General features: G+C 34.1%; 4 protein-coding genes and 1 pseudogene across 4 annotated transcripts; all 5 read left to right on the top strand.

Moving 5' to 3' along the window:
• LOC18594577 (cysteine-rich and transmembrane domain-containing protein B) lies at positions 764–2490 on the top strand. Its single transcript, XM_018124583.1, has 3 exons — positions 764–953; positions 1176–1362; positions 1493–2490. The coding sequence occupies exons 1-3, from the start codon at positions 923–925 to the stop codon at positions 1539–1541; spliced, it is 267 nt and encodes an 88-aa protein (XP_017980072.1). The 5' UTR covers positions 764–922; the 3' UTR covers positions 1542–2490.
• Positions 4696–5460, top strand: LOC108662870 (annotated as a pseudogene).
• Positions 6289–7272, top strand: LOC108662861 (cysteine-rich and transmembrane domain-containing protein B-like). Its single transcript, XM_018124584.1, has 3 exons — positions 6289–6467; positions 6690–6876; positions 7008–7272. The coding sequence occupies exons 1-3, from the start codon at positions 6437–6439 to the stop codon at positions 7054–7056; spliced, it is 267 nt and encodes an 88-aa protein (XP_017980073.1). The 5' UTR covers positions 6289–6436; the 3' UTR covers positions 7057–7272.
• LOC18594582 (E3 ubiquitin-protein ligase ATL23) lies at positions 17962–18375 on the top strand. The gene has a single exon (XM_007022187.2). It carries the CDS (start codon positions 17977–17979, stop codon positions 18373–18375), a length of 399 nt encoding a protein of 132 aa, XP_007022249.2. The 5' UTR covers positions 17962–17976.
• On the top strand, positions 18886–20541 carry LOC18594583 (E3 ubiquitin-protein ligase dbl4). Its single transcript, XM_018124346.1, has 3 exons — positions 18886–18947; positions 19127–19636; positions 20457–20541. Exons 1-3 carry the CDS (start codon positions 18886–18888, stop codon positions 20539–20541), a joined length of 657 nt encoding a protein of 218 aa, XP_017979835.1.

Consider the following 25006-nt stretch of genomic DNA (forward strand, 5'->3'; position numbering starts at 1 on the left):
CATTTTATTATTTGAAGTTCGAAAATCAAGTATTTTTTATATTGCGAGTTATGATAACAACTTATTGAAATATTAAAGATTTTTTTTACTTAATTTCAACCACTATTTCCATCTCATAAATACTTTTTGGATACTAATTCTGAAAAAAACAGAAAATTAAGCAAGAAAGATTTGTTCTTTTCATTTTCACCACTTCTCCTTCAAGAATTTCATTGCAAAATCCTTTTTAAAAGGTTTTTTGTTCATCTAAAAGGCATTTATAATTAGTCGATTTAGTAAAATTTTGCTCAAATATCCATGCAAAGGTACAATTAGGATACTTTAAAAATCTCTAGACAAATCTATTGTGGGGAAATTTTATTCGATTAAAACTTGAAATTTTATCTTAAAAATTTTAGGTTCGAATCTAGAGATGATTGGACAAAATAAAATTTATATGATAGAAGAGAATTGCTTCTTCTTCGAATAGTTCAAAATCAATCCTTGCTTAAATTTTGCTGAAAAAAGTTAAAAAAGATTAATTATTGATAATTAATGCGATTGGAGGAGGCCGGCATTCGAAAATTTTGAGATAAATTTGAGAGCTAGAACAACAAAAAAAATGGAGATTCAATTACAGATTGTAGGCACCTAATGAAGCAACGCATGTAACTTGTTTTTACATGGATGGTCGTTATTGATTCAGTCCTGATCATGCAGCTCCATCCATTAGGTCATTGTTTATGAATTTTCTTTTCTTGTTTTGTACGCGTTTTGGGTTTGGTTGACTCTGTTGTAAGCCCCGTCCAACAAGCTAGCTCTTCCATACAAGTACCTATCAAATCCAGCCCCTCCTCAATTTCCTAATTCTTCACTCTCTTAAGCAAATTGACTTGAACCAACACACAGTTAGATCGCAACAACATCCTCTTCGGCTCTAGTCATGGCACACTATGATCAACAACAAGCTCCTGGTAAGTTTTTCTTTGAAGAATGATTGATGTATACATGTACTTTGCTAGCTAGCTGTAAACTGATCATGGTAATCGAGATTTTTGACAGTAAGATTGATTTTGTTTGTGGTTAAAAGTTTCACAGTTGCACAATCAAACGTAGTTTCATGTCGTAGGTAAATTAAAGTAGTCTTTAATCTTGATTTGGAATGGCTAATTAAATTAAATTGGTGTTTTTGATAGCATATCCTCGACCAAGCGAGGTATATCAACCACCTCAACAATGCTATCCAGCAGAAAAGGCGGTGGAAATGCATGCTAATGCTCCGCCACCACCTGTTGGTTATCCCACTATGGGAGGAGCTGAGTACCCCCGACATGCTCCTCCTGTCCACACGCAAAGCAAAGGTGATGACTTTTGGAAAGGATGGTGAGTGGAGGTTATAATTTGGTCTCTCTTATCTCTCTACACGTTTGTATTATTCATTGTCGGGTGTGTTTCATTTTCTTCATTGATTATATATAGTTCCCAACACTTCGTTTCCTTGAATCCCATGCAGTTTTGCTGCCTTATGTTGCTGCTGTGTGTTGGATATGTGCTTTTGCTAATCAAGCCCACCCTAGATGCATGCCTAAATCTTGATAAGGCACCAAGTTTTATTTTCTCTCTTGATTTCCCATCTAGGCTACATTAATCATGCTTATAATTTCTCTACTTAATGGAGTTATTTTTGCACTATTTTTGATGTCTTATAAGGAATAAAAATATTAAGATCTTATGTACTCATTCAATCAAATACTATGCGATGTTAGATTTAACGTTAGTAATTCAAATATTAAAGACAATTTTAATGTCTCTTTTATTCGGTCTAGATGTTATTAATTTTTCCAACTTTTCGACATTCGTCATTTGATATATAATGGATAAAACGTAAGAAGCAAGAGGGATGAAATTTGAGTATATTGCATTAGTGGATGCATTAAAATCCAACTTGAATAATTGTGTACCACAGAAGGAAAAATTAAGGTAAAGCTAGCTGGTCAAGATTTACAAAACCTTGTATTGCGAGGCAGAATAGACTATGCTCCACAAAACTTTGGCACATTAATTAACGGATTACCTAAGAGCTAATCAATTATCATTTAACTGGTTTTGAGTCATTAAGATATTAGTTTAAGAAAGCCTTCAATTGTGGTTTAATTAGAAAATATTAAATAACAAATTTCCTGATCAAGAGACTTCATCTTTGAGAATAATCGAATATTTGCAAACCAGAGAGAAGGAAGGTTCGTATTTTTATTCCTCAAAGAAAAGTTGATACAAGAATCCTAGTTATTTGTAGAGAGCTGGTTGTATTAGGTGTAAAATAACAGAAATTGGAGGGGATAAAATTGGGGAAGAAAAAATCTCTGCAAGTACTGTTTGTCTGTTATCACCTATTTACAGCAGTAGAATTCCACCTACCTATTTACAGCAGTGAAAGCAATAAGTAAAGCAATAAATATAAATACTATATTTAACTAAGATAATAATCTTATATCTAATTCTCCCCTTCGAGGTGAGTATTATGGATGTTCATAATATTAATCTTGCTTAGGAAATGCTTGAAAGGTCTCAGTTGTAGTGCTTTTGTGAATAAATCAGTCAAATGCATTTTAGTAGACACATAACAGGAAGCTATAAGATCTTTTGTAACCTTTTCTCTGATGAAATGGTAGTTCATTTCTATATGCTTTTTAGTTTGTTAATGGAATATAGGATTCCTACATATATGAAGAGCTGGTTATCACAGAACAACTTTACTGCACTAAGATGCTTAATATTAAAATCTTTCAGCAGAAATATCAACCACATAACCTCACAACACGTTGCTGCCATTGCTCGATACATAGCTTCAGTTGACCTTTTGCCACAACACTTTGTTTCTTTGCCTTTCAGCTTATAAGTGACTCACCAAGCAGCACCCATAACTCGTGACAGACCTTCTAGTATCAAGGCAACCAACCCAATCATTGCTATTGTGAGCTTGCAAATTTAAATCAGATTCAATTGATAACAAGATGCCCTGTCCTGGTACTCCTTTAAGATACTTTAAAGCTCTGAAGCCTAGTTTTTGGTTAGCCTCACTAGGCTTGTCCATGTACTGTGAAAGAACATGGACAACATAAGAAATGTCAGGCCTAGTTAATGTGAGGTACAATAATTTCCCTCTCAACTGTCTATACACTGTGCTATCAAGCAAGTGATCCTTTTTCTCAGTCTTAGAAATTTTATGTTTATAATCAATGGGTGTTGAGACCGGTTTTGCACCCAAGAGGCCAAATTCTTCTAGGATATCTAATGTGCATTTTCTCTGGCATAATAAGATACCACTGTCAAGCTCGAGCCACCTCCAGTCCAAGAAAGTATTTGAGTTTTCCTAAGTCTTTCAATTTGAATTTGGAACTTGAGTAATTCTTTACCTCATTTATAAGTTGCATAGAGGTGCTATCAATCACTATGTCATCAACATAAACTATTAATGCAGTAAAACCTCCATTATTTGTACTCTTAGTGAATGAAGAGTAATCTGCCTTCAATTGTTGAAAACCGTATGTCAGCAAACAACAAGTGAACTTCGTGTTTCACTATCTTAATGCCTGTTTAAGTACATAGAGAGATTTACGTAATTTTCACACCAAGTGAACATTAGATGAAAATTCTCCCTGAACTTGGTATCTCTATGGTAACTCCATAAAAACAGTCTCATTCAAGTCACCATTCAAAAAAGCGTTGTTGATATCAAATTGGGGAAGATACCACCTTTTAATAGTAGTTAAAGCCAATAAACAATCTAATTGTTGTATGCGTAGCTACTGGGCTAAACGTCTCTTGGTAATCAAAACTAGCCTTTTGATTATAATTGTTAGCTTCCAACCTTGCTTTATATCTCACTATCAGAATTAAGCTTAACTTTGTAGACCCATTTGTATCCAATTGCATGAGAGTTAGCAGGTAAAGGCATAACTATCCAAGTCCCATTAACTCCTGGGGCATCTAACTCACATTGCATAGCCTGCTTGATGGTAATAGGTTGGTTCTTATATGTGAGATAAGGATAAGCTGAATGCTTTATGGTTAGCAGGTAAAGGCATAACTATCTAAGTCCCATTAGCTTCTACGTATGGGCGAACCCATATTCATGAGAGTGGTGTCATTTGACACCACTCAATAAAAAAAAAATATTTATTTATTATATTATCTTTTTAGAGTTTTATATATATAATAATATTATGAACCCACTAATTTTTTTGCAATTTTGTAAGAAGTGGAATCAAAAGGTAGATTTTATTAAAAAACTTATATATTAATAATATTTAAACATTCTTTTTAAAAAATAATATTTAAATATTTTCAATAAGTAGATTTATCAAAAAATAATTTATATATTAATATTTTAAATTCTACATGGAAAGGTAAAAAAATTTCTTTTTATAATTTAAGATTTGTGCTTAATTGAATCTATCTGATATCCTAAACTTGTATTAGGTTGATTAAAAAGGACAAAGGCTGGTTTATATAACTGAGTTTGGGTTCGAGAGTATAATTACATACAAAAAAAATTAACATCTCATGAAGGCCATACGAAAAATAGTGCCAACTAATTATTTGTTATTATATTTTAGTCTTAAATCTTGATTTTATTTTTATTTTCCTGAACCATTATTTATTGTTTCATCACTTTATTTTTCTTTTCTTTTCCTCTCATTTTCATGGAAAATTCGTACTAAAGGAGCAAAAAGAAAATAAAGAAGCCGAACTGGATTTTAAGAAAATGGTAGATTCAACAGTCATCAATGGCGAGGCGGAGATTCAGATGGCGAAAAACTTGTACGGCGCTGATGAAGTCAAACTAACCGAACTGGCAAGCAAAATCGAAGCTCTTAAGAGCTAGGAGTTGGAACAGAGCAACGAGAAGAAAGAAGCGAAGGAAAAGACGAAGAAAGTGAGACTAGAAATGGATCAACTACATAACAAAGAAGAAGAAATGAGAGGAGAAATGGGATGGGTGGTAGGAGGAGAAGGTGTTCCAAGAATCGATGGCGGCGAGAGCGATTAAGCTTGAAGCCGAGGCTTGAACAATCAACATGATGTGATCACTTGGACGAGTGAAGTACAAGAGGCGAACAAGGAGGTGTCTGAGTTAGAAAGAGGACTAGAAAAGAAAAGGATTGTTGATTGAGAGATTGAGAGAAAGAGAAAGGCGAGAGTGAGAAGAAAGAGAGGGAATTGGAGAGGAGAATAGGGGCTTTACAAGTGAGAATCGAAGAGGAAATGAGGGAAAAGATGGATGAGTTTAAGAAGCAAGTTGAGGTGGCGAAAACGAGGGGTGAATTGAAGTTGATTGATTGTGGATCTTCTATTGTGGTTCGTTGCTGTATTCTCTTGTTTGGACCCTGAACTTTTCTTAGGTTTTCGTCTAACCACAATGTTGTAAAGCCCGTACAAGAGTATCGACAAACAAATCAATAACATTTCATATTTTTTATTTGATAAGGGGTTTCGAATTTAATTTTTTAAATAAGTATATGTATTTACCATTAAACCAAATATTTTGTGTAAGATCATTTTATTATTTGAAGTTCGAAAATCAAGTATTTTTTATATTGCGAGTTATGATAACAACTTATTGAAATATTAAAGATTTTTTTTACTTAATTTCAACCACTATTTCCATCTCATAAATGCTTTTTGGATACTAATTCTAAAAAAACAGAAAATTAAGCAAGAAAGATTTGTTCTTTTCTTTTTCACCACTTCTCCTTCAAGAATTTCATTGTAAAATCCTTTTTGCAAGATTTTTTGTTCATCTAAAAGGCATTTATAATTAGTCGATTTAGTAAAATTTTACTCAAATATCCATGCAAAGGTACAATTAAGATGCTATAAAAATCTCTAGATAAATCTATTGTAGGAAAATTTTATTCGATTAAAACTTCAAATTTTATCTTAAAAATTTTAGGTTTGAATCTTGAGATGATCGAAGAAAATAAAATTTACGTGATAGAAGAGAATTGCTTCTTCTTCGAATAGTTCAAAATTAATCCTTACCTAAATTTTGTCAAAAAAAAGTTAAAAAAGATTAATTATTGATAATTAATGTGATTGGAGGCCGGCATTTGAAAAATTTGAGATAAATTTGAGAGCTAGAACAAAAAAAAAAAAAGAGATTCAATTACAGATCGTAGGCACCTAATGAAGCAACGCATGTAACTTGTTTTTACATGGATGGTCGTTATTGATTCAGTCCTGATCATGCAGCTCCATCCATTAGGTCATTGTTGATGAATTTTCTTTTCTTGTTTTGACTCTCTTGTAAGCCCCGTCCAACAAGCTAGCTCTTCCATACAAGTACCTATCAAATCCAGCCCCTCCTCAATTTCCTAATTCTTCACTCTCTTAAGCAAATTGACTTGAACCAACACACAGTTAGATCTCAACAACATCCTCTTCGGCTCTAGTCATGGCACACTACGATCAACAACAAGCTCCTGGTAAGTTTTTCTTTGAAGAATGATTGATGTATACATGTACTTTGCTAGCTAGCTGTAAACTGATCATGGTAATCGAGATTTTTGACAGTAAGATTGATTTTGTTTGTGGTTAAAAGTTTCACAGTTGCACAATCAAACGTAGTTTCATGTCGTAGGTAAATTAAAGTAGTCTTTAATGGTGATTTGGAATGGCTAATTAAATTAAATTGGTGTTTTTGATAGCATATCCTCGACCAAGCGAGGTATATCAACCACCTCAACAATGCTATCCAGCAGAAAAGGCGGTGGAAATGCATGCTAATGCTCCGCCACCACCTGTTGGTTATCCCACTATGGGAGGAGCTGAGTACCCCCGACATGCTCCTCCTGTCCAAACGCAAAGCAAAGGTGATGACTTTTGGAAAGGATGGTGAGTGGAGGTTATAATTTGGTCTCTCTTATCTCTCTACACGTTTGTATTATTCATTGTAGGGTGTGCTTCATTTTCTTTCATTGATTATATATAGGTCCCAACACTTTGTTTCCTTGAATCCCTTGCAGTTTTGCTGCCTTATGTTGCTGCTGTGTGTTGGATATGTGCTTTTGCTAATCAAGCCCACCCTAGATGCATGCCTAAATAAGGCACCAAGTTTTCTTTTCTCTCTTGATTTCCCATCTAGGTCTACTTAATGGAGTTATTTTTGTACTATTTTTGATGTCTTACAAGGAATAAAAATATTAAGACCTTATGTAGTCATTGAATCAAATACTATGTGATGGTAGATTTAACCTTCGTAATACAAATATCAAAGACAATTTTAATGTCTCTTTTATTCGTTCTAGTTGTTATTAATTTTTCCAACTTTTCGACATTCGTCATTTGATATATAATTAATGGATACAAGAAAAGAAGCAAGAGGGATGAAATTTGAGTATATTGCATTAGTAGATGCATTGAAATCCAACTTGAATAATTGTGTACCACAGAAAGAAAAATCAAGGTAAAGCTAGCCGATAATCATCGTCAAGATTTACAAAACCTTGTATTGCGAGGCAGAATAGACTATGCTCCACAAAACTTTGGCACATTAGTTAACGGATTACCTAAGAGCTAATCAATTATCATTTAACTGGTTTTGAGTCATTAAGATAATAATCTTATATCTAATTTTCCCCTTCAAGGTGAGTATTATGGATGTTCATAATACTAATCTTACTTAGGAAATGCTTGAAAGGTCTCAGTTGTAGTGCTTTTGTGAATAAATCAGTCAAATGCATTTTAGTAGACACATAGCAGGAAGCTATGAGACCTTTTGTACCTTTTTCTCTGATGAAATGGTAATTCATTTCTATATGCTTATTAGTTTGTTAATGGAATATAGGATTCCTACATATATGAAGAGCTGGTTATCACAGAACAACTTTACTGCACTAAGATGCTCAATATTAACATCTTTCAGCAGAAATATCAACCACATAACCTCACAACACGTTGCTGCCATTGCTCGATACTTAGCTTCAGTTGACCTTTTGCCACAACACTTTGTTTCTTTGCCTTTCAGCTTATAAGTGACTCACCAAGCAGCACCCATAACTCGTGACAGACCTTCTAGTATCAAGGCAACCAACCCAATCATTGCTATTGTGAGCTTGCAAATTTAAATCAGATTCAATTGATAACAAGATGCCCTGTCCTGGTACTCCTTTAAGATACTTTAAAACTCTGAAGCCTACTTTTAGATTAGCCTCACTAGGCTTGTCCATGTACTGTGCAAGAACATGGACAACATAAGAAATGTCAGGCCTAGTTAATGTGAGGTACAATAATTTTCCTATCAACTGTCTATACACTGCATGTGCTATCATGCAAGTGATCCTTTTTCTCAGTCTTAGAATTTTATGTTTATAATCAATGGGTGTTGAGACCGGTTTTGCACCCAAAAGGCCAAATTCTTGTAGGATATCTAATGTGCATTTTCTATGGCATAATAAGATACCACTGTCAAGCTCGAGCCACCTCAAGTCCAGGAAAGTATTTGAGTTTTCCTAAGTCTTTCAATTTGAATTTGGAGCTTGAGTAATTCTTTTCCTCATTTCTAAGTTGCATAGAGGTGCTACCAATCACTATTTCATCAACATAAACTATTAATGCAATAAAACCTCCATTTTTTGTACTCATAGTGAATAAAGAGTAAACCGCCTTCAATTGTTGAAAACCATTTGTCAGCAAACAACTAGTGAACTTTGAGTTTCATTATCTTGATGCCTGTTTAAGTACATAGTGAGATTTATGTAATTTTCACACCAAGTGAACATTAGATGAAAATTCTTCCTGAACTTGATATCTCTATGGTAAATCCATAGAAACAGTCTCATTCAAGTCACCATTCAAAAAAGCATTGTTAATATCAAGTTGGGTGAGATACCACCTTTTAATAGTAGTTAAAGCCAAAAAACAATCTATTTGTTGTATGCATAGCTACTGGGCTAAACGTCTCCTGGTAATCAAAACTAGCCTTTTGATTATAATTGTTAGCTTCCAACCTTGCTTTATATCTCACTATCAGAATTAAGCTTAACTTTGTAGACTCATTTGTATTCAATTGCATGAGAATTAGCAGGTAAACGCATAGCTATCCAAGTCCCGTCAGCTTTTGGGGCATCTAACTCACATTGCATAGCCTGCTTGATGTAATAGGTTGGTTCTTGTATGTGAGATAAGGATAAGCTGAATGCTTTATGGTTAGCAGGTAAAGGCATAACTATCTAAGTCCCATTAGCTTCTACGTATGGGCGAACCCATATTCATGAGAGTGGTGTCAAATGACACCACTCAATTAAAAAAAATATTTATTTATTATATTATCTTTTTAGAGTTTTATATATTTAATAATATTATGTACTCACTAATTTTTTTGCAATTTTGTAAGAAGTGGAATCAGAAGGTAGATTTTATTAAAAAAATTATATATTAATAATATTTAAATATTTTTTTAAAAAATAATATTTAAATATTATCAACAAGTAAATTTATCAAAAAATAATTTATATATCAATATTTAAATTCTTCATGGACAGATAAAAAAATTTCCTTTTATAATTTAAGATTCTATATTAATATTTAAGATTTACACCTAATCGAATCTATCTGAGATCCTAAACTTATATTAAGTTGATTAAAAAGAACAAAAGCCAATCCACGTAACTGAGTTTGGGTTCGAGAGTATAATTGCATACGAAAAAAATTAACATCTCGTGAAATCCGTTCAAAAAATAGTACCAACTAATTATTTGTTATTATATTTTAGTCTTAAATCTTGATTTTATTTTTATTTTCTTTAACCATTATTTATTGTTTCATCACTTTATTTTTCTTTTCTTTTCCTCTTATTTTCATGGAAAATTCGTACTAAAGGAGCAAAAAGAAAATAAAGAAGCCGAACTGGGTTTTAAGAAAATGGTAGATTCAACGGTCATCAATGGCGAGGCGGAGATTCAGATGGCGAAAAACTTGTACGACGCTGATGAAGTCAAACTAACCAAACTGGCAAGCAAAATCGAAGCTCTTAAGAGCTAGGAGTTGGAACAGAGCAACGAGAAGAAAGAAGCGAAGGAAAAGACGAAGAAAGTGAGACTAGAAATGGATCAACTACATAACAAGGAAGAAGAAATAAGAGGATAAATGGGATGAGTGGTAGGAGGAGAAGGTGTTCCAAGAATCGATGGTGGCGAGAGCGATTGAGCTTGAAGCCGAGGCTTGAACAATCAACATGATGTGATAACTTGGATGAGTGAAGTACAAGAGGCGAATAAGGAGGCTTCAACTACGATGGAATTTTATTTGCAGGGGAAGTGGCTTCGGGAATATGGATAAATTTATTTGAGACTAGTGATTCTTCGAGGTGGATTATTTTAAAGGGAATTTAGCTTTGTATAGTCATATTTTCTCTATGAGCAAAATGTATAGTCTTTGGCCCTGTGACTCTGTGTTTTGCTTGCTTAGTATTACAAACTCAAGATCTTTTGTTCTGATCCAGCAAAAGTATTGGAGAAATATGCCCATTCATGTTTGCTGTTGGCAGGAGAGGATTTGTGTATTTTTTTTTTTTTATACTTTGAGAGAAGGAGATTCGAGCTTTGCTAATTAACGAGTCAAATATTCAAACATATAAAATCGAAAAAGATGTTAGAGAAAGTCCCATCATTGGATTAATAAATTGTCTCAAAAGGAGGAACCATCCACCTTAATAAATTTATAGCATAGGATGACATAAGAAGGGACCATTATAAAGGCTTTAACATGTTTAACAGATTGTTGGCAAGGAGAAATTTCAGCAATACCAAAACAAATTATTTAATTTATTACAATTTGGCTTTGATTTAATCAAGGGTGTTCAAATCTTTTTTGCGCATAGAAAACACTTCAAGTTGGATAGCCCAATATAATGACATGGATTTATCTTTTCTTTTCCAGACAAGGAACAAGTAAAATAAGACCAAAAAAATGGCTAGGAAAAAGTAATTAGAAAAATAAAAATCTCTAAAATCTAGACAATTTCATAGAGCAAATCTCTATGAAGCAACTTTGGATAAATTAAGTCAGATATATAGCCTACTAAAATTACTATTAGACATTATATTCATCATGTCATGACTAATCTTCACTCCCTGACTTTGGTTTCTCCTCAGAATAATTCTTGACTTGTTTATCATCTCCTCTGGCTGATTCCTCGTCTTCTTCTTCTTCTTCAACCTGCCAATGAATGCAAAGAAATCAACCATGAAATTGAATTATATATGCATAACAAATGTCCCATTATATTTAGATTTATTTTTTATCCATGCATACATACATATACTTTATATAACTTCAACCTTTTTTTTTCTCAGCAAATATAACTTCAACTTATTATATACATACTCCGAAAAAAAAAAACGTTGGAAATTTATATAGAAAATTAGAGATAAATGCCCTTAAGCAATCAAAATAACGTCAACATAATTTCAAATTTTTTTATGGCTTCTTGTAGACATACATAAACTAAAAAATTTTAAATAAATAAAAACAAACATATATAACTAAAATCTAAGCCCAAGTTGACTATGGACAAGATAAAAACTAGGGCGAAAAATTACAAATTCAAAAATAAATTAAGAAGTATATATTGACATGAATATACTTATACCTCATCATAAACAAGTGAGTCCACAGTAACTTGGTTCCAATTGACACTAGCCATATTTCCCTCCTGCTCCTGGCCAAGATCATCATTCTTGGAGTTGATACTCTCATTTGCAACTTCCTTTCCCTCGCATGGCTCATCTGTTTTTTTCATGCGATTGTAATTATCAGCCTTTGGGGTACCCATGCAAGAGCAACCCCCAAAACTCTTAAGAGCACCTAACATTTTGCTTGTAAACCCCATGGTTGATGTAGTTCTCAAAACCCTATAAAATACTTGCTTTGTTGAAGAAGACGGCAACATGGTCTTGGTTTATACGAAAGTAGGGAATTTATAGAGGTGGATTCTAGGGTTTTCTTTTTCCCCCTACTCAATATTACTTAGTTGATTGGTGAAGAGTTATTTATGGAAATGGTGTTCTTAATTGTAAAGTATAGCTTCATAAATGTCGATTCAAAGCAAAATAAATAATATGGAATGATTACAGACTGTAAAATTTGATTGCATACCGATTTTCTGGTCCATCAAATCCGATTCATTATTATTATTATTATTATTAAGATATGAAATTTTGACTTTTTTTTTTATCGCAATTACATATATGAGTAAAAAAGATAGATTCTATTTAAACAACTTTTAATATATATGACCAAATGCATTCATTAGAAAAAATCAAAATTAATTAAAAGAAAACAAAATAAAATTATATCACCGACAAGACTGGAATCTGAAATCTTAAATTAAGATTATATTTCAACAAATCATTTTCTTATTATTGACAAGAAGCTAAAAGAGATTATATGAGCATTTATACATTTATAATAGTTCGATCTCTTTGACCGTACATCTAATACTTCCAATGGTGGTCTTACAAATAAAATACAAGTGTCTGTAAAGAAGAATCTTTTTATTACCTTTAAAAAAAAAGAATGTCTTTCTATTTCAAGTTTTAATTGTTTCAATCATTGATCACTTGACATAGGCAATTACTTAGTTACTGAATCAAATCAATTAATATTTTACATATTAATTTGTAGATTACCTCATGAATTATTAAATCTCATCCTTTCATTTGTATAAACACTTAGCACTAGACGGATCAGTGTTGGAACTTTGGGTATTTTAATAAAAACATAAAATGCCTTATTTGGGTTCTATGTGTGGACTAAAATTATCCCCAAGTTTGACAAGGTCAAAACAGTTGTTGGAAGATAATTAAGCCTAATTAATATGGGCATTTACCCCTTTCGAAAGGTTACAATACAATCATGTACATACATATATATATGCATGGCACATAGAAAAAGTATAAAATTTGTAGCTTATCAAATTCAAATTAAAGACTATCTTATATGTGAAATTTGAAAATGTCTAAAATTAAAAAATGTATAAAAATTACGCAAATGATCAAATCTTTCTAAATTACTGCTATAAATTTTATTTTTTTTTCTAATTTTACCATAATTAGTTTGAACATATGTTTTTCAATATTTTCAAAACCATACATATCCCTATTGTCTCCATTAATTTAATTATAATCTCTTATCATTAAACTCTTTCTAAAGTAAATCGTCATTTGTTTTCATTTCATTTTCATAAATCTTTGGGCTCATTTTAAGATCAATTTTAGTGTTTTGGTAGCTAGCTAGCTAGCTAGCTGGAACCTTAATTAATTTCAATTCATGTACTAAAGCTTCACGACGTGATTCTTAATTTAAATGTTGAACTATTTTTTAATGTTTAAGCTATATTTATTTTTAGAATCAAACATTTTTTTATATTTTTTCCTAATTTTTTAATTTCAACTAAATTTTTTTGTTTATTTTAAACTCAAAATGAGACATATTTTTCATTTAAAAAATAATCTCCATCTTTTTTTGAAATTCTAGAAATCAATCAAACAAGTATACAAGACTTTCTTTTTTTGAAAGAGAGATTTGCTATATATATATATATAAAAAAAAAGGTTAAAAAACCTCAAATAGAAAGAAACAGAGGAGACAGAGCTCCACCTCACAGGAAATAAACAAAATTGTCCAAAAACACAAACCAAAGGGCAAAACAATTGCCAAAAGGAAAAAACAACACAAAGGGAAACCCAAAAGAAAAGAAAGAAAAAAAATCCAATCACCAACGGCGCAATCATTGAACAATCAACAAAAAGCCATATCAACCAAACTCAAGATCTTGAGGTTCCAGCACAAGCAGAGTCCACAATCTCAAAGCAGAAATCTCAGAATCACTAATCAAAATGCAAATAAATCCCAGCAATGGCATCAAGATAAAGACCAAAGAGACGAGGTCCGCAGCAAATCTTGCAGCCAGGCACAACCATCAATCAGAGTAGAAGCTGCCAAAAATAACGGAAGACCAACACCTATGGAAACCAAAAGAACCAGCATCAACAGAAGTGGTGGAACAAAGAAACTAATCGAACCAGAAAAGGCAACCCCAGTAGAAACAAAGCAAGAAGAACACAATCACCATCAAAGAGATCACAGCAAAAATACACGGGTAACAGTCAGAAATTCAGAACTGAGCAATAAAATCAGCAATGAAAGAATTAAGACATAACCATCAACAGATCATCAGTCCTGCCCACTCCTTCTTTAGCGAGCATATCGGCAATATTATTCCCAGATCTTGGATAACGAACAATATTCCATTTCCCAACTTTAGTTTTAAACTTAATCAATCTGCTGAATAATATACTTGAACCTCCATTGAGTTTCTTTGGGAAACTTGGTCCATCGGACTGCATTAGTGGACTCACTTTCAATAATTAACTCAAAATTGTTAACTCAAGTGGAGGCAGTAAATAAAAGAAAAGCTTCACTAACAGCTTTAATCCCAGCCAGTAGATTTTGAGAATTGAATTTTAATTCCACCATAAGCATCCCTAAGGACCCCCTCCTATTCCAGTTTTGTCCGGACAACCTCTAGCCGCCCCATTGGCATTGAATTTCAGCTGACCCTACTCAGGTGGTGAATGACTTATTGCTATAAAACCAAACATGGGAAACCTGAATAAATCCAGAACTGAAAGTTGCTGTTCTTCCCATTTTGCTTTAATCCATCAAGCAATTCTAGTATTGACAATATCGATGAGTTGAGGTCTGTCCCATTGTTTGCCATTGAATACCATGTCGTTTCTAAACAGCCACAAAGACCACAAAATACCAAAGAATGCCATTCTCCAAGTTATGAAAAGCTCCTTATTGTGATTCACCCCAATCCACGCACAGAAGAAATCCTACGCATTTCCTTTTGAAACCCCCCCACCCTTGCAACTATGTAACCCATATATTCCAACTCTTGTTGCATGTAAAAAACAAATGGTTAATGGTTTCTTAATTTTTACAGCAAAACAAGCAGTAAGCGGAGGTTGAAGCTATCATACATGTCTTCACTAAATTCTGCCCTAACAGCCAGTTTGCCTTTTAAAACTAACCAACAAAGCATCTCAACTTTCAGAGGAGCTAAGCCCTCCCAAACTGCATTCCAATTAGCATTATCAGCATTGTTCCCGGCCACACACGCCCTATAAAAATTCTTAATAGAGTAGACGCCATTTGTGGACCCTTTCCAACTTTATTTGTCTTTTTCACTGTTATCAACCAATATATCGTTGATTTTTGTATTGAGAGTTTCCCATTGTTTTGTTTCCCAGTCGAAAAGCCTTTTCTTGAGTTTGATTTCCCATAACCATTTGTTATTCAACCACTTCCCGAATTCAGAGACAGTACCTGACTTGTTGATTGAAAGAGCATAAATTCGTGGAAAGGTGATTTTGAGTGGCACCTCCTCCATCCAGCCATCATGCCAGAAACAGATATTAAGACCGTTTCCAATAAAAAAAAAAAAAAAAAACCATACCCACAGAAACTGAGTTAAAAAAACAGTTACTTGGGGAAAGGGGCCAGTGATGTTTCGCCAAGTGTTTGAAACTCTCTTATTTTCACTCACACATGGGATAAGCTCAGTAGGATTGTAACCGTTTTCTTCAGCTATAATACTCCTCCACCAAGTGTCTGACTAGATACGAAATGCCAAATCCATTTATTAAGTAACGCCCTGTTTTTTATCCCGAGATCAGAGATGCCAAGACCACCACATTCCTTAAGTTTACAGACATTCTCTCAATTAACTAAGTGCATTTTCCGTTTCCCATTAGTTCCACCCCAAGGTATACAAGACTTAATTATCTTAATTTTACATTAAGAAAAATTTGCAGGCTTTGTTTTTCCTTGGGGCTGCTTTTGCTGCTTGGCGATCTCTTTCTTTGGTGGCTGTTGTTGCATTTGGAGGCATTCTGATGAAAGGGACTTCTGTGAGCTCATTACAATGACGAGTGACGGGGGACAAATATGTTTGTTGTCCAATCTTTGTGGTTCTTTTGAGGTTTTCGTTTTCTTTGTTGATCTGTCTTGACTTGGTTCTGTCTTTAGGACAATTTTGCGGTCAAATGCTGCTGGCTAAGTTTTTTGCTTTTCTGGAGTTGCTCAAAGCATGTTTTTGGCTTGATTTCTAATGCTTTGAATGGCCAATCTTTACTATTGTATTTTCTACTTTGAATCATTTAGTGTCGATACATGTGACACTACTTTTCGGCTAATTTCTTAGGTGTTTTTAAATGCAGGATTAGGATTTTGTGGAGATGCTTGCTGCCAATCTTCTGTTGTGCAGTGGTGAGAGTGTTTTGATGATTTCCCATGCCAGATCTTTTATGTCAGATAAAGTTTTCTGCCAATCAAGTTAAAAACTCGTATGACATACTGGTAATTAATGATGAATAAAATTAGGTTTTTTTTTTAAAAAAAAAACTCGAATTAATCAAATTAAAGTATACAAGTCTAAAAGATTGATAGGCAATGATAGTTTCCAAATATTAATATCCAATTAAATACACAACAATAATGTTCTTTCAAGGAATTCAAAAAATTAATTAATTGATTGCATCACCGCTCCTTCAAATATAAAAAGCATACAGAGAGGCTAAAGACTTTTGATTTGTATAGGAAGTTGTTCTTCCCTGCTCTTTCTAGTTTAATGAAATGAATCTATTCTCTCCTTTTAAAAAAAAAAAAATGAATGACTGCTTCGTTTGTGAGGAGCATTGGGAAGGTTATGAAATTAAGTAATAAGTAACCTTCCTTTTTTAATGGAAATAAACCATGCATTATAAAAAAAAAAAAGTCTCTATGTTAAAAGGGTTGCCAGAGTCTGCTGGTGATCATGAACGCCAAGGGGTCCATTCCAAAATCTAAAATCTAAAATTAAGAGATAAATATTAATGTATAAATTCTAAAATCTAACAATTTTAGGATTTATATGAATTTGAGAAATAATAGATAGGATCGGAGAAGGCATTGTTTATTTGATCCTATATTCTTTTTTTTTTTGGTATTTTTTATACTTTTTCAATTGTAAAAAAATAACCTTAATTTTAATTTTACAAAAAATTAATCTCAAACAAAATTGGTGTCTACAACTTCATATTTCTAGGCGGTGGAAAGCATCTCAAGTGATGCTGTTAAAGCGGCAAATCATCCATATTTAGTACCATGGAGCTTAAGAAGATGGGTCTTACCGCTTGAAAGATTGAAAGTCCAAATGGGGAGATGGGAGATCAGGTATGCATGTATTGAGAGAAACAAAATAAGAAGCGACAAGCTCGCAAAGGAGGCTGAGCGGAGACAACATGAGCTTCTGAATGTCTATACAAATAATTCTCTTCTGGTGCAGGGGACGCTACTGGCTGCTGATCCACCACTGATAGCTATGGAAGTGGGAGTCCTGCTACCGCTGCAGGTAAAACCCGAGAAGGAGTTTTTAGGTGGAATCAGGTATTGTGAAAGTTTTGTTTACTCTGTTTAGAGGCATGGAATGCAGTTGCTGCATGTTTAAAAATTGTATGCCGCGGAAGGGCTACTTTTACATTACACTTGTGTACAGAAATCTTTGGTTTTGTTGAAGTATAGTGTCAATGGCCGAGTCAGGGATCCTTTTGTAAAGGTGCAGTGTGTATAAGGGGATATTTTGCTTCTTATGGTTTGCCTGCTGTGATTTCGAGAGGGTATGCCCAGATTTCTCGTATGGATATTTTTCAAAAATAGATTGAAAAACACTTACAACTCCATAAGATAAGAAGTTGTTTTTCCCTTCATCCAAAAAAAAAAAAAAAACAAGTTTGAATTATTTTTGTTCATTATCAGGAAAAAAAAAAAGCGAAAACCCCACGAAACTTCGAAACTTTCCCACTAAACCAGCTGACTATTATGCGCCATGGAGGGCACCCCTCCACCTCTTCTTTCTCCTTCTCCATCACCGCCGGCAGCGACCACCCAATGCTCGCTTATGTTTTCTTATTCCTTTTTCTGCCATGCGCTGGGGCGAGCGCGGTTTTTATTGTTTACATCTGTCTTTTATGGTGCGTTATGAATTTTCGGACTGGTAATTCGGGGTTGTCATCGGTTAAGCAGGCGGCTAAGAAAGGGTTATCTGTTTCGGAGCTTGAGAAGCTGCCCAACGTAACAGGGAAAGAGCTTGTCTTGGGGACTGAGTGTGCGGTCTGTCTCGATGAGATTGAGGCTGAGCAGCCTGCTAGAATGGTCCCCGGTTGTAATCACGGGTTTCATCTGCAATGCGCTGATACTTGGCTTTCTAAGCATTCGGTTTGTCCAGTTTGTAGGGCCAAGCTTGAGCCTCATCAGCTCTTCGATGCTTCTGATGAGAATCCCTGCTAAGCATTAACAGTATAAAGTTCAGTTTTCGGTGTTTGTATTTAAGAACTTTCCTAGGAAGAGATCGAAGACAGATGTTCATCTCAGTTATTTCACTTTCATGCTTGTATTGGGATTCTTTCTTTTTCTTCTTTTGGTACTATTTTGTCAGTTAATTTTTTTTTCAAAAAAAAAGAAATTATCCACAAAAGAAGTTGTTTGTGTCGAATTAGAATATTGGCCTTTATATATAACAACAAACATATAAAAGAATAAAGGAGACCGAACCTAATCAAATTGTTACCTTCCTTTGCGCAGCCTGACCTAAACCCAAAACCCTAAATTCTACTGAGAAACATCTAACAATTCCCCAATTCCTCCTCCTTGGGTAATTAAACAACCACCACATCAGGCTCAGTTTTGATATCGCCTACTAAATTCCCCTTTCGGTCGCAATAAAAAAGAAGAAAACGGGTTCAAGGAGAAAGAAAACAACCGGGGCATCTTCTTCCAGCTCCCCCGGGGCTTGCTACGATGCCGGATTGGCAGCTGAAACGCCAGAGGGTCGACGAAGCGTGCGGAGCTGCTCCTCAAACGTGAGTCGTAAAAGAAAGTTGCATGAAATTCATTCCCCGGAATCTGGTCCAACGAAGAAGCAGAAAGGCAAAGAGAAAGTAATCGATGAATCCTACCCTAAAGCCGCTAGTGGTTCTTCTAAAGGTCTTGGGTTATGTAAAATTTGCATGGAAGAAAAACCAACTTCAATGATGCTTAGGAGGAATCGATGCGACCACTCTTTCTGCTTTGATTGTACTCGCCAGCATATCGCGACGAAGATGAAGGAAAATATAATAAAGATTCAGTGTCCAGTGTGGAATTGTGGAACTTTGATAACTCCTAAACAATGCAAATCCATCCTGCCAGGGGAAGTGATTTCTAGATGGAAAGATGCCTTGCATTGCTCTCGAACCCCTCCAGTTCTGGAATTTGATTGTCCTTCCGAGGATTGCCCATTTAGGTTAACAGATGATGGGAAGGCTATTGATGTGATAGAATTTCAGTGCCCTGAATGCCTTGTAAAAATCTGTGCTGAGTGTAAAGGTTTCAGCCATGAAGATTTGGATTGTGATGAATATAAGGAATTGGTAAACTGTGAGATAGAGGAAGAAGAATATTATTATTTAGCACTGCTGAAGCTTTCTAAGAAGGAAAATTGGAAGAGATGTCCAAATTGCAACAACTTTGCTGGAAAGACGACAGAGGGATCTAACAAAGTAGAATGCGGGTGAGTTGCTTTTAATTTCTTTCCTATTTCTTTAGTGTGCACAATGCTATTAATTCTTTACCTTTAGATGTTAGAATAATTTTCAGTGATGTCTAGAGATATTATATGATGAAAATTCAAGAACAAGGGTGTACAAGACTTGATTGATCATGATTTTAGAAACACATAATTGTTGCTGTTGTAAATTTTTCCTACCAACAAATCTGCTGCCCAACACAAGAAACTAACCTGGCTTTTAGACCTCTAAATCAAACCAGGCATGTTTTGGTGGTATCAGAAGAATTCATGCTTCATATATTGTTCAGTATTCATACTCAACAACAATTCCCCATAACAAGGGGAGTGAGATCAGATTGTAGCTGTCTATTTTACTTTTCTAATGTATTGGAAGGGAAAAGATTGAAAATAACAATGAAGTTTCTAAAGCTGTAACTATAGAACCGAAGCTTATAGTCGGCCAATTGAAATCTTCTGTTCTACAGTTGAAGTTTCTAAGCTGAAATCTTCTATCCTATATATACAACTTGGCTGACCATAAGCTTAATTAGCCTAACAGAAGTGTGGTTATAAGCTAAGCTTTCAAAGCTTTTTATAATATGAAGACTTGAAAGGAAGTTTGCATGGTCATATTATAGATGCATTTCAATGATTCTCCTTAGCTAGTTCACTGTTAAACTGTAAACTAAGCATTAGAATAGAAAAGTGTTGTTATTGTACTTTCCATGTTTATTTTGCTGTTTATTGAGTCAACAATCAGCTCTTTCTTTGTCTCATCTTAACCAATTGTAACATTTATTTTTTCTTTACTGTTGTTGTGTAGGTGTACTTACAAGTTCTGCTATGACTGCGAATCAGAATGGAGCCGAGGACACTCCTGTTTTGACCCTTCCAGGCTTGTGGGATAACAGCAACAGCAGAGCTAGTTCAATCCTCTTCAGCTGTCTCAGAAACTCATTAACTAATTATAATCTGACACTACAATTCTTTAACCTATCTCAGCTGGAAAAGTACTGTAATTTCATATATTGAGTTAAGTATGCATAAGAAATATTTTGGAAATGGGCACTCCCATGTTTTAGGGATACTTGCTTTATATATTTTGGGTGAGATTCCATTCATATTCATTCGCAAATGCATGTAAATGATTGCAATAGTTATATCAAATAATATTTGTCTATATATAAAATTACTTGTATATATACATAGAGAATAATTTAATATTTTAGTGTCAACTAATTTATTTATTTTTATTCTTTGTTGTATGTTAACTCGATTTGTCAAAAATAACCAATACATCTTTGGTTGAGTATTCATTAAATAAGTCGAAACCGTCCTATATTGCTTTTTTGAGTTTATTTTTCATTCTTTTTATTTCTAAATTTTTTAATTAATTTGACACATGCATATATTGTTTATAATAATTGAATTCCATAATAAAATGGATTATCATTATTGTTTAAAATTATAACGAAAGAAAACAATTATTACTTTTTAAAAAAAAAAACATATATCGTATATTAGTTTATGATAATTGATAAGATTACATTAATGTGGATTCAAATTTACTATCATAAGTTACCAGACTGCAAACTCACTACGGTATTACAATTTTCACTCAATGTATTAGTTGTTTGGTTTGGATGAAAAGAACAATATTTCAGTCCTTTTACTATTCATGATGGGTTGGAGTATGTAGGATTTAATTAGTGGTTATCTAATTATTTGTCATTGAGTTAATTAATTATAATAAAAATCAATTATCTAAGATAAAAAATAGTGTAAAATCCTTATAATTATTAGAGAGCAGAAACTAATTCTTATATTATATTTAATTTGTACCTGTCGCCTAAGGCAATTATCCTACATGTGTATAACAAGCCTTTATCTTAACAAATAAAGATTACTTAAATAGTAGACACCATATATTTAATTAAATGTACTTGAAAAAAAAAGAAAAATAATTATAAGGAGTCTTATATTACATCTAAAACTAAAATAATTCGAAGTTGAAATCCATTCAAATCTAAAATAATTTGAATTTATTAAGGTGACATTTGATTGACAGCCATATATTTAAATTCTCCTTTTCTTAAATCTTCGCTCTTGCTATCAAAAAGCTGGGTCGTGTTGCTAAATTTGGTAATTGCATGGGAGGCGAATGGTGATGGCATATAGAACTTACGTACGACATTTTCAGATGGAAAAATGCTCAATGGCAGAAATTCAAGGAACTTCTTGGAGGCCAAATTCTGGGAAAAGGTTTCCATGACAACTTACTATGGAGAAGTAGCTCTAGTGGCAAATATACTTCGAAATCTTTTTGTAGAGAAGTTTTGCAAGCTCACTCCCCACGTCCTGGTCATTGGCCAAAAATTTGGATGAGTCTTGCCCTTACAAAATTAAAGTCTTTTGTTTGCAGCTCCTTCAAGGTGGTGTAACAGTTAAGGATAGTCTTGCTAGCAAAGGAATAATAAGTGACACTATTACCACTTGTGTTATCTACAAAAAAGAAAGAGAGACCATCAGTCATCTTTTCTTCCAATGTTAAAAAACTTGGCTCCTTTGTTATTGGTGGGCTTTGCTTTGGAACGCTAATTGGGTTTCCCATTGTGACCCTGAAATGTGCTTCTTTTCATGGCTCGACTTCGGTAACCAGCTGGAAAACAAATTGATATGGGTCACAGCTTTGTACACTATCATATAGATAGTTTGGATCTCAAGAAATGAAACAGTCTTCAAAGGTAAATATTTATTTGCCGAGCAAGTCTTCGATCTCATTAAAGTTAGAAATGCGTGGTGGTGCAACGCCAAATGACCTGAACTTAATCTTTATACCAAAAGGGAAGCGCGATAAGGACTGTAACTATGACTTTGTCAGATTCAGATATGAATCGGAAATGAGGAAGGTTGTTAGATACAGGTCGGGTATTAGTGTGGATGGGAGGAGGTTTAATGTGAAAGAGGCAGATCCAACAGGAGGAAAAAGCTATCACGGCACTTAACGATCCAAAGAAAACAACAAAGAAGAGGGAAGAAACAAGGTGATTAGCATGTACAGAGAGGTGCTAGTAGGTTCTCAGAGCTACAAAAAGGAAGATAACTAGGTGGCACCAAACCAGTATCTACCTCAAAAATAAGGGGCGAAAATGGGAATGAGGGACAAATTAATATTAAGATTTCAATAGCAAAGGATGAGATAGAATGGCTTCAAAGGAGCGCTATTGGTAAGTTGAGAAAGGTAATGGCTTGTAAATCAATCCAGAGCGCCATGCCCTTGGAAGGTGTTACTGTGAAAGTTAAACCAGCTGGCAGTCTTCATGCCTTTGTTACCTTTGGGGAGAAAGAAACAATGGAAACTCTACTACAATCTTATAGTGAGATTTTTGATTTGTGGTTTGACTCCATAGCACCTTATAATGTCAAAGAGGAAACCAAGAATTATACGATGTAGGTGAAGGTTAAAGAGGTCCCTATACATCTATGAAATGTCAAGTTCTTTGAGGCGTTAGGTAATAGGTGGGGTAGGTTTCTAAAAGTTGATCGTGCCACAACTAACAAAGAGAGGTTTGACTATGCAATTTTATTGGTGGAAGGGGAAAGTATAGGGAAAATCTCATATTTTCCTCAAATTCAAGTAAATAAGAAGAAGGTGACTTTAAGAACTTCTATAATTGAAATAGAAAAAGTTGAAATTGAAAGGCAAATAATAGGTATGAAAAAAGGTAAAGAGGTGGTAAAGGATTCACTGAGCCCATCGGAAAACCGTTCATGGTAGTGAAAGGAAGACAAAACAAATTGCCAAAACAACTGATTAAAAAATTGGGTGTAATGACCCCCCCCTTGGTCACTACCGGCGTTCAAGACTTCCGAGAGATTTTCGCTAAGTCCCGAACAAGCCTCATTTAAGACTTTCACTAGATTCATTAAATACATATAATCACGTGCATAAGCGAATATTAATAATTAAACTACTGTCTACTCCATTCAAAATAATAACAATTCACGTTAATGAGTTAACAACATTTTTCAACATCTAGCAATTTCGTTCCGACACAACCCTAAAAGCGGAGTGACTCGGAGCGGGGTTAGGAGATGCCTTTACCTACTCTACGGTGGTCCGTACGCACTGATGACTACACGTTAGACTGATCTCTATTTGCAAAAAGAGAAAATAAGAAGGGTGTGAGTCTCAAACTCAGTGAACATCATCGACCCCATGAGCAGGCGAGGAGGGGAAATAAACATGAAGGTGGAATGTTTATAAATTCAAGAGTAAGCGTAGAAAATACATTCCATAAAACTGAGAGATTTTGTTTTTTTTTTTTATACCTTGCAATTCTTAAAAATAATAATTCACAAGTATACATATATGAAAACAGTTGTATATAAGGTATTAGAAAATTTTCAACCTCGACATCCAGTCAATATTTAAATTCAATGACAAGTGAAAAATGAAGAGTCTCAAATATAAACAGGCGAAATAATTGATCACCAATGAATATATAAATTTCACTTGCCATTAAATAAAAATTTTCAAATGCTAATGCCATGCATAGTGAAATAAAAATCCATAAGGGAGCATCATCTTCGGGTAAGATTAATATAGCCCTTAGGCTGACTTTTTCGACATCATCATCTACTCATGGGAACTACCCACGCCACCAAATGAATCGGAGCTTCAGGTCCTCCTTTTTACCTACTTGTGGGAACTACCAACGCCACCATACATAAATCGGGGCTTCAAGTCCCCCTTTACCTACTCGTGGGAACTACCCACGCCACTATACATAAATCGGGGCTTCAGGTCCCCCTTTACCTACTCGTGGAACTACGCATGCCACCATACGTAAATCAGAGCTTCAGGTCCCCCTTTTTAAATCAAATATCAATAATTGACAATTACAACTTTGTGCACAAAGATCATACTTGACCTGGTATGGTAACAAGTCCTACCCAGCATATCTTAATCGCGTTCAAATGAAAAATCATTGCCATTTAATGCATTTGCAAAACATAATAGTTTGTAAACAATATAATCACAAATCAATGTTGTGTATATTTTATCTCAAACCATGGCATATTTACCAAATCAGCATGCTAAGTGAAATAGATAATTTATCATCAAATTCCATGAATTAATACAAAAGGCCATTGGCCTAAATATCACACAAACTTGCAAGGTATGATTTTGAAGTGAAAAGCCAGTCAAAGGTTTGTTTCTCCGTATTTAAAAGCATGTAGATATATATATTTATATATGTTAAAAAAAACGAATTTAAAATCCTTGTCACAAACACAAACAACCTAAGGCTTTCTACCAACTCATGTTGTCCACAATTTCGTTAACTATTAAGTGTAACATATATAATA

The sequence above is a fragment of the Theobroma cacao genome, chromosome 7 (genome assembly GCF_000208745.1).
Source record: "Theobroma cacao cultivar B97-61/B2 chromosome 7, Criollo_cocoa_genome_V2, whole genome shotgun sequence".
NCBI lineage: Eukaryota > Viridiplantae > Streptophyta > Magnoliopsida > Malvales > Malvaceae > Theobroma > Theobroma cacao.

Excerpts from the sequence above, each read along its gene's own strand:
- LOC18594583 (XM_018124346.1), top strand. The coding sequence starts at position 18,886 with ATGCCGGATTGGCAGCTGAAACGCCAGAGGGTCGACGAAGCGTGCGGA. Across the intron at positions 18,948-19,126 it reads TGCGGAGCTGCTCCTCAAAC|GAGGAATCGATGCGACCACT; the intron begins GTGAGTCGTAAA and ends AATGATGCTTAG. Across the intron at positions 19,637-20,456 it reads TCTAACAAAGTAGAATGCGG|GTGTACTTACAAGTTCTGCT; the intron begins GTGAGTTGCTTT and ends GTTGTTGTGTAG.
- LOC18594577 (XM_018124583.1), top strand. The coding sequence starts at position 923 with ATGGCACACTATGATCAACAACAAGCTCCTG. Across the intron at positions 954-1,175 it reads TGATCAACAACAAGCTCCTG|CATATCCTCGACCAAGCGAG; the intron begins GTAAGTTTTTCT and ends TGTTTTTGATAG. Across the intron at positions 1,363-1,492 it reads GATGACTTTTGGAAAGGATG|TTTTGCTGCCTTATGTTGCT; the intron begins GTGAGTGGAGGT and ends AATCCCATGCAG.
- LOC108662861 (XM_018124584.1), top strand. The coding sequence starts at position 6,437 with ATGGCACACTACGATCAACAACAAGCTCCTG. Across the intron at positions 6,468-6,689 it reads CGATCAACAACAAGCTCCTG|CATATCCTCGACCAAGCGAG; the intron begins GTAAGTTTTTCT and ends TGTTTTTGATAG. Across the intron at positions 6,877-7,007 it reads GATGACTTTTGGAAAGGATG|TTTTGCTGCCTTATGTTGCT; the intron begins GTGAGTGGAGGT and ends AATCCCTTGCAG.
- LOC18594582 (XM_007022187.2), top strand. The coding sequence starts at position 17,977 with ATGCTCGCTTATGTTTTCTTATTCCTTTTTCTGCCATGCGCTGGGGCG.